Source organism: Arachis stenosperma, chromosome 4 (assembly GCF_014773155.1).
Source record: "Arachis stenosperma cultivar V10309 chromosome 4, arast.V10309.gnm1.PFL2, whole genome shotgun sequence".
Classification (NCBI taxonomy): Eukaryota; Viridiplantae; Streptophyta; class Magnoliopsida; order Fabales; family Fabaceae; genus Arachis; species Arachis stenosperma.
The window spans coordinates 9,770,551-9,779,990 of record NC_080380.1 but is presented as its reverse complement, the minus strand read 5'-3'; the positions used below and the strand labels follow the sequence as shown (position 1 = coordinate 9,779,990).

The following is a 9,440-nucleotide window of genomic DNA, read 5'->3' as shown; positions in this document are numbered from 1 at the left end:
AGGCGAAGCATATAAAGTGGGAAGCCGCGAAGTATACCACAATAGCAGGGCAACTGCAAAAATGGGGATTGTCCCAACCCCTCGTCAAGTGTATCGAACTTGGTGACACGGATTATATACTTCGTGAGATTCACGAAGGATGTTGCGACCACCACATCGGGGGAAAAATCCTAGCCCAAAAAGTCATCTGTGCCAGGTATTTTTGACCCACCATCATTAGAGATTCCATCAAATTGGTCAAAAGCTGCAGGAAATGCCAAGTTCATGCCAACCTTTACCAAGCAGCCCCCACCAGCTCAGCGTGATAACGGCAAATTGGTCTTTCAGAACTTGGAGAATTGACCTTGTAGGACCTTTTTTCACGGCTCCCGGACAACTTCGATTCTTTATAGTTGCCATCAACTACTACACAAAGTGGATTAAGGCTGAGATGCTGGCCACCATCATGGCTACTCAATGCTGAAAATTCTTCTGAAGGCAAGTCATAACCCAGTTTGAAATCTTCGAGATCGTAATCTCGGATAACGAAACCGATTTTGCGGACAAATGATTCAAGGAGTTCCTAGAAGGACTCAGCATCTCACAGCGATTCATCTCGGTGGAACATCCGCAAATCAATGGCCAAGTAAAAGCGGCCAACAAGATCATCATGAAGGGCCTCAAGAAATGATTAGATGAGACGAGCTCGGATCCGTCCTCTAGTCATATCGAACATCCCCTTAAATCGCAACCGGAAAAAAAACCCCTTTCTGTTGACGTACGACCTAGAGGCCGTCATTCCGGTAGAGGTCGGGGATCCCAGCCCACAGAGAACTGTGGGAGGACACGACGAGGACGCAGAGCGAGATCTCGCAGACGAAGTCAGGAGCATAGCACACCTACGGGAGCAAGCCCTAAAACAAAGGATAAGTCTAAGATATAATCACAACTTGGTGAAACGAGACTTCAAACAAGATGACTTACAAACTTATCAAATAAAATACAAAATAGAAACGAACTACTCCAAGTCCACGATCTGGCCATCCTTCACGATCTGAAAGCTCCCATCACGAACACGTCCACGTCCGGAGCCAAAACTTGGACTTGAGCCTTCAAAGCCTCTTTAATAGCTGTGACGGCTACCTGGATATCGGCTAGAAGATCAACATTCCGTTTCTTCGAGCTTTCCTCCTCGGCCTTCACCACCTCCGCCTCAGAACGAACAGCAACTGCGTTCTCGTCATCAGCAGCCAACTTTTGTGCCCTAGCCACCTGAATTGATAGCTCGGTCTCCCGCTCTGACAACCTCAGGATCTCGGCACCCGCATCCTTGGCCGCCTTGGCAACCTCAGCCGCCTCCAGCTACCCCTTTAGAACACCCAAATCCGTCTGAACCTGTCGAAGCTTCCCATCTAGACGGAAAGTTTGCGAAAGCGCAGGCTCGACTTTTTGGATAATAGCAGCAGATCGGAGAAGAGCACGGTAAAATCCGATTGGAGCAGTGCTAAGATCTAATGACCATATCAGAATATATATTTCATTTTATACCTCCTATTTCATGCTTTAGAAGTTATGAATGAATTTTATCTCATGGATGCTTTTGTTGTGTTTTTATTCGTTGTGATTACATAATTTGCAATTTTGCATGATAATAGTTATTGCTACTCTTTTTTTTATTTATTTTTTATTTGAGGCTGAGTCAATTAGTTTAATTAATGGCTTATCGGTTAAAATAGTGACTTAGGAATTTGGATCCTCTAAAGTTTGAATTTCACTTTAGAGAGTAAAGTGTAATCTTCTACCCTTGAATAGTTTATCTTTCATATTTATTTTTGGCTCCACTTATAAAATCAATGGTAAGAAATCATATTTTACTCTCTAAAGTGAAATTCAAACTTTAAAAGATTCAAATCCGTGACCTAGTACTATAATCGGTTTAATAATCAGTTCGGTTGTGATAACGATGGATACAATAACCATGGATACAATAGTACAATACATAGTTATAACTTATAACTCTGTCCCCTTCCTTTTTTTTTAAATTACCAAAAATACCCTTCTCCATCGCCACCCCCACCATCACCTTCACCAGCCATTGCTACCATACGCAACCACTCTAAGAAGTTTTCCCCGCAAAGGTAACACTCCCTCACTTCCCTCTCAAAGTAAATTGTGAAAACCTAACAAACACTGCTGCTTGTGTTGTTCTTCCTTTGATTTTGAACGCTTCTGATGTAGGTTTTTGTTGAGTTCCCTATTCTAGCTGTAGAAGCCTGGAAGGGGATTACTCTATGCTAGCTCTAATTGCAGCGTCCTCTTCTATTCTAACATAATCTAATCCTATATTTGGATATTCCAACTTTGAAATTTCAATTCAAAACGAGATTTGAGTTCTGGGGTGTGATCAGATTGCTTGAAAAATACATATGATATGATCTTATTCTGTTGGAATTCTAACTGTTTGCCATTTCCTTAGTCCTGATTTGAGCTACACTAGTTAATAGGTTATTAAATTTAGAATGCCTAAGTAAGGAGGAGGTGGCTGAGAGAGGGGGACTTGAATTCAATCTATGGAATATAGGTGAGTAGGTTGGGATAGCTTCAGCCACTCCTTTAATTAGAACTTCCTTCACTTCTTTTGGTACTTCTCATGAGATTTATGTGTGGCTTTTTTTTGTGATAAGTTACTGGTAATATTCTATTCAGTGTTAGAGTAATTGATTGTGTTGTAGGTTATATTGTCATACTATTGGCTTACAACATTCCAGAAGATGTTCCTGTCGTCTTGGTATTTTAACTTGATTGCTTATTAAATAATCACTAGCTTGTTCACTGATTCATCTCATTGACTTATTAAATTTTCAGTAGAGGAATTCTCGCCCAGCTTTAACAAAAGATGCAGGACTCCCCTGACTCAAGTCATGGATTCAGGGTGGGCCAACGAGTACATTCATCGGGTGATTCAAGGAGAATTGGTACAGTTAAGTATGTGGGGCCTGTAGAAGGCTATTCAGGCACGTGGGTTGGAGTTGACTGGGATAATGGAGAAGGCAAACATGATGGATCCATCAATGGCGTCCGATACTTTCATGCAAAGTCTGAAAGATCGGGGTCATTGGTTCGTGCTCCGAATTTGAGCCAAGGGATTTCATTGCTTGAGGCTCTTGAAAAAAGATACCGAAGTAAATCAACTAATGATGAAGAGGGTATGCCTTTTGCTAATATATAAGTTTTGTTAACATATCCATGCTCTGGTTTCCTAGAGCAGTGTGGAATAAAAATGCAATGCTAGTGGTATGATATGAAGCCTTGGGTGAGAAATAATAAGGCATATATTATTCTTTTCAAACTTCTTTTCATTCTAGAATTATTTGCTGACAAATGTCAGTTTAATATTTCTTCTGTATATAGTTTCTCACATGTGACTCCCACCAAACATAAAATAATATGTGATAGTACTCACCCCTTATTTTTTTGCAGATGAAATGTATGTCCTTTCAACTAGCAACAATCGAGTATCTGTTCAACTTGTGGGTAAAGATAAAATTCAAGATAAACTAAGTCGATTTGAGGAGTTAACCAATGCATCATTGGCGTATATGGGTGTTAGTTTCCCTGGAATTCCAGATCAGATTAATACTACAGTCCCAAGTAAGCTTGACTCTGAACCACTTCTGTTTCATTTCTCATATAAAAAATGAATGAAACATAATCTGATCCATTTTAGAAGTATTCTTTCTTTTTTCACTATTTTCTTTTTTCATGATAAAATTGTAGTAGTGGTGAATTAGTTGCTTTTACCTGAAGTTCTTATTATCTGCTTCTACCTCAAGTTATGACTAGAAACTGCATTTTATCATATAAAGAAGTCCAAAAGATCAAACTGCAATATTGATGTCAGGAAACTCTTTTTCTCCCCATTTTTTCCCCAATAGATATGAAAGAACTTGACCTGACTGGGAACCTGCTTTCGGATTGGAAGGTACGTAACCTGGTTTTTTTCCACAATTGTATCTTGACTAAGGCTGTAGCATTGAGTCTGCTAATTTTTAACACACCATTCATATCTTACCCAGAGCTGTTATTCATGAAAATTACACATGGTCTTTTGCTGGTATTTGGTAAACTCAAATATATTTAGTCTGATTCTTGTGTTAAGAAATTTTCTTTATGTTTAAATATTCAGATTGTGGTTAGAAGGTTTGTGACATATGTTATTTTCTTAGCACCACCTCAATTTCTATACTATTAACAGCTCTTAAATGGTGTAATTGTTGCCTTGAGTTGTAAACTTATGACCTCATGCAAACTGCCCAAGTCCCTCACACTAATGGAACTAATTAATGGCTGGTCCTACTATTTGTTTTTATAGTTATTTTCTTTTCATTTCTCACATTTCGTGTTTTGCCTTTTGAGGATCCTGTTGAGAAAAAAGAAGATTTAAAACTGTAAAAACATTGAAATCCTGTTCCTTGCTTCCTTTCTAGTTTCAGTATTTCTTTCACTTTCAGAAAAATAATAAATGGAAACCAAAACAAGCAAGCCCAATTTCCTCTCTTATTGGCGTAGTTTTCCCTCTATTAATCTCTTAGAGAGCTCATTAGTAAGTGATCATATATAAATTTCTTTCTGCTTATTTTGTATAGCGAAATATATTGATTGACAACAATTATTATTCAGTATCTTTTTTATTTGTTTTTGCAGGATGTTGGCAAAATTTGTGGTCAGTTACCTGCTCTGCAGGCTCTCAACTTATCTAACAACTTAATGTCACCATATAAATCAGAACTTCCACCACTAGAAAGCATCCGCATTCTAGTTTTAAATAATACTGGTGTAGATTGGGAGCAGGTTCCTATCTATATCTTTCCCCAACTTATATCTGCTGCTTAAATTCCCATCATGTTAGTTAGGAGCCACTAAATGTTTCCTGTTTAACTGGGCAGGTTGAATTGCTTAGACAATCATTGACAGCTATTGAAGAGCTGCATCTTATCGGAAACAATATAAGCAGAGTACTGGTACATTTTGTTTTGGTTCGTTATTCTTGCTAAATATCTTAACGGCTGTACACTCAGATATCCTCTCATGGGTACCCATTTCTAAACTATGGAGAGCAGTTTAATAAACATTAGAAATCGAACCAGTTCAATCACACTGCAAGATTTCTCTAAAATTCTTAGTCTCAGAATGGAAGCCCATTAAAGGAGGGAATAGCATTGTTGATATATTCTTCTTTCTTTAGCATTTTGTCAGCCTTTATTGCTCATCTCCTCAAAGGTTTGTCGTTTTACATATAGCGGGGCAGTAAGTTTATTATTATTATTATTATTGTTATTGTTGTTGTTGTTGTTGTTGTTTCCCATCTGGTGAACAGTTAATTATGACAATCGCAATAACAATACTGCGATAGCAATTATAGTCATATTTGAGAATGTGGATGTGTTATTGAATGTAGATTCTATTATCAAGCTTACTCCCTTGGATCTGCCATGCAATTTTTTTTATTTTATAGTTGATACTTAATTGATGTTGAAGTGTATTAATTTTAATTGTTTTTGGATGGAAATAATAAGCGTAATTTGGTTTTTACTTTAATGTTTAATCTTATATTGCTCTATGTTTTTCTTTTTGTCATTTGTATGAAGTACACAAAATTTTAAAGCCTTCTATCTTTTTTTCAGCCTATGTCATCCTCCTTTGTTCAAGGATTTAATTCTTTGCGTCTATTGAATTTGGATGATAATTGTATAGCTGAATGGGATGAAGTCATGAAGCTTTCTCAACTAAGATGGTTGGTTATGGCAAAATGTTTTCAATTCTATAATACATTCTTAACTCCAAGTTGGACTGATACCATTTTAACCACATTTGACTTTAGTAATCATTTATTTATTTATCTAACCACTTAATATTTAAGCTAACTACTTATTTTAAGATATTAGCACCAGAGTGAAATCTTATGATTAAAGTGAAATGTGGTTAAAGTCATAGGTGGTATCTGTATTACTGGAAGTACAGATAGATTGTATCTTAGACCTGGCAAAAAGTATTTACCTCCTTTGTGATTTATGCATTCTCTTCACTAATCACTACCTCTACTTCTGAGTAGATTTGGTTTTAAGTCTCTTACTGTTCTAAATTTTCATGGTTTGTTATGTTTTGTTTCAGTTTGGAACAGCTTTATTTGAACAAGAATTGTTTGAATTCTATCTTTTATCCTGATAATGGCCAGCAGAATGAATTGGAAGCCACAAGCTATAGGCCCTTTCAAAATTTGCGCTGCCTTCTATTAGGTAGTATTTCTCTTGATGATGCTCATCATCCTGCACGAAATACAGATTGTAGACATCTATTGACTTTAAATCTCTGATTCCTCGTTCAGGTGATAACAACATCGGTGATCTGGTCTCTGTTGACTCATTAAACTTGTTCCCTAACTTGGTGGTAAGCTTTATACTGTGAAGTTTTATATACCTTGTCCTTCTTAGTTATGCATGGCATGGCATGGCTGCTGTGCTGTATCTATGACAATGAGTCTGGGCCCATTGACTGTTATATCAAATAATTTGTTAGAAATGATGAATTGGAGATGCAATATTTCAAATTATTTTGTAGCTATAATTATTCTGAGTATTTTTTGAGCATGTCTTTCATGTCTGATTGAGTTATTGTGTCTCTTGCTTCTTGTAAACACATTTTTTTGGTGTATATTCCTCTGGAACTGCTTTCTTTACATCACATGGATGAAGTCAGATTATGAATTCATAATTTACCATAACACCAAGACTCACCCTTGAGGCTGAAATTTATTTATAAACAAAAAATGGAAACTAGGAAAGACAGCGACTTAAATTAAAGCTTGCTCTTCTCGAAACTTATCCAACATTTCAAAGCTGAGCAAGTTTGAAGACCCCCCCCCCCCTTTTTTCCCGAAAAAAAAGTTATCTTAAAACAGACAGTTGCAATGATCTATCCTTAACTGCACTCTATTTGTCAGTAATGAATCATTTTATTTTAATTCTTTATTTGTCTATTATCCTTGCAAGTTTACATTGAAAAAGTAACTAATCTGTCTTGTAAAACTCTTCTTTCTTTTTCCCTGTAGAGACTATTCTTTCCTCTGTTACTCTTTTTCTTCCACCTCTCTCCGACCTTTTACTTGCTTGATTTTCTAGAGTAGTTTGTTACATATGAGAATGTTCTATTCTAATTATTTATTTTCATTTTTATTTTAATCAACATCAAAGGAAACTAGGCTTTCTGAGAACCCAATAGCTGATACTACAAGTGGTGGAGTTCCAAGATTTGTTTTGATTGCTCGTTTAGCAAAAATCAAGGTGTTTAATGGAAGTGAGGTAAGTGATGGATGATCTCTCCTAATCTTTAATACCTTCATGTATCAGATATAACGTATTCATATCTTATTACCTTCCAGGTTACACCTCGTGAAAGGAAGGACTCTGAGATTAGGTGATTATTCTCTAATTACCTTTCTGATATTTATTTACACGTGTTTTTGCAAATGTGCTTACCTTTAGTTTCTGAATTCAATTAAAGGATCACGTCTCATCGTGCTTTGAATGTAAAATGGCATCCTCTTTTTTATATTTTTGAAAACTTTTTAACAGTTATCATGCAGGTATGTTCGACTTGTGATCTCGAGGTTGCATGCTAATGCTGAAGAAATCAAACAGCATCCCAGGTATAAAATTAATTTAGTTTTTGGAAGGTTTGGTCCAGCATTCTTATTGAGTAGTATTTGATAAAATTAATTGAATAAGAAAATTATTCAGCATATTCACACGTGTTGTATATTGATCAATAATTTTGTGAATGTTCTGATGTACTTCATTACAGGTTTTCTGAGCTTAAGAGTTTGTATGGAATTGAGGATGAAAGACCGTCAACTGGAGCTTCAGGCCCACAAACCATAGGCTCAGGGTTCTTGTGTATGAACCTATGGACGTTATCTGTGCATTCAATCCTTTTTTTTTTAAATAAATAAATAAATTAAAAAATTCCAAACTTGCAATAGCTTTATTAACTTGATATAGGGATATGCAGCTATCACTTTGAAGTGTGTTGGAGCATCCATGGGTGAGAAGCAACCATTGACAAAGAAGCTGCCAGCAACAACTACGGTTGAAAATCAATTCTTGTATTAATGTAATGTTCACCCTGTTTAGACCTCACACAGTTTTTCTAATTAATTTGTTTCTCTCAGGTTGGTAAGCTGAAATTTCTCTGTGAGAGCTTTTTTAAGCTGAAGTCATTGAAGCTAAAGTTATTTCTTCAAGAAGAGGTTTGTTTTCAATAAAAAAATAGCATGTGTTGTTCAAATCACGAATGCTTGATTCAGTTACCCTCGACTTAATGTTGAAAAATCATTTCATTTTCCCTTGATCGAAGCAAAGCTTTTCAAACTAGAATATAGTTTATATTGATGTAGTGTCATGTCTTTGAATTCGCAGGGCTCTCCATTACCTGTGCTGCTCGACAACGACACATCATCTCTTATAGATCTTGGAATTGGCAATGAATCAATCATCCTTGTAGACGAAGAAAATTGATAGAAAGATCAGAAATTGAAGAGCTTCTCTTGTGCTGAAATTTCTACCCTGTTCTGATTAGCTGCAATTAATTTTAAAAGTTGGCTTGCAAATGAATGTATTTTGAAGTGGTAGATCGATTGAGTGTGGTTACAAGCCAACATAAGTTGAAATCTTGTGTTTTTTTGAGGCACTGCTGAATTGGATGCTCTTTCCCCGATCATGTCACAAATATTTTCTGTATCCCCAGTTCCATTGCAAACAGATTTGGATCTTGCACGCCAAGAAAGAAGAATGGATTATTTGGAAAGTGAGCTCAAATCTTTTACAAATATGTGTTTAGGAAACATTCATGTTTGCAATGCAGATTGGGATTAGTCCCTCAAAAAGTATTGTTATCTCTGTTTAGTCCTTGCATTAGTTGGCATGGAATATAGGATAAATAGAAGGGTTAAATGGAAATTTTGTGATATTTTAAGGGATAGAAAATAGTTTAGTTTTAAGATACTAATAGTGTAAAATATTTTATATGATCATTTAATTAGATTTATACGTTTAGATTTAAGTTTGAATTTTTTGTTTTTTGGATGTGGCAATATAAGACTGGGTTGTTTATGTAAATCTTTACTCTGACCATTTATAAAAATTAAATTAAAAAATTATAAAATTTCAAAAAAAAAATTATTATTACATCGTTTTTATGAAAATATTTTATTTGTATAAAATGTTACGTGTACTCTAAAAATTAACATTTTTTTTTTCGGCTGTGGGTCCTCTTACTGGGAATAGTGTTTCTCAAGAGTTCATTTCTGGAATTGTGCTCTATTTGTTATTTAAATTGAGGGAACTTGATTGTGGTGCTTGTTTTGGGTTCTTTCGAGCAGCAGTACCCTCAAGTATTTGTTATGA

The 9,440-nt window shown here is 35.8% G+C and overlaps 1 protein-coding gene across 1 annotated transcript; it reads left to right on the top strand.

Annotated features, from left to right (window-relative positions):
* The first annotated feature begins 1,995 nt into the window (after positions 1 to 1,995).
* LOC130976174 (tubulin-folding cofactor E) lies at positions 1,996 to 9,142 on the top strand. The gene is made up of 16 exons (XM_057900950.1): positions 1,996 to 2,117; positions 2,845 to 3,185; positions 3,460 to 3,630; positions 3,915 to 3,961; positions 4,684 to 4,830; positions 4,926 to 5,000; positions 5,664 to 5,773; positions 6,151 to 6,275; positions 6,365 to 6,426; positions 7,230 to 7,337; positions 7,418 to 7,452; positions 7,622 to 7,684; positions 7,840 to 7,931; positions 8,047 to 8,123; positions 8,207 to 8,284; positions 8,454 to 9,142. Exons 2-16 carry the CDS (start codon positions 2,876 to 2,878, stop codon positions 8,550 to 8,552), a joined length of 1,599 nt encoding a protein of 532 aa, XP_057756933.1. The 5' UTR covers positions 1,996 to 2,117; positions 2,845 to 2,875; the 3' UTR covers positions 8,553 to 9,142.
* Positions 9,143 to 9,440: the final 298 nt, after the last annotated feature.

What these genes read in the sequence shown, in the direction of transcription:
- LOC130976174 (XM_057900950.1), top strand. Translation starts at nt 2,876, where the DNA reads ATGCAGGACTCCCCTGACTCAAGTCATGGATTCAGGGTGGGCCAACGA. An exon ending in CTGGTGTAGATTGGGAGCAG is followed by an intron (nt 4,831 to 4,925) that starts GTTCCTATCTAT and finishes TTAACTGGGCAG; the next exon opens with GTTGAATTGCTTAGACAATC. An exon ending in AGCTGCCAGCAACAACTACG is followed by an intron (nt 8,124 to 8,206) that starts GTTGAAAATCAA and finishes TGTTTCTCTCAG; the next exon opens with GTTGGTAAGCTGAAATTTCT.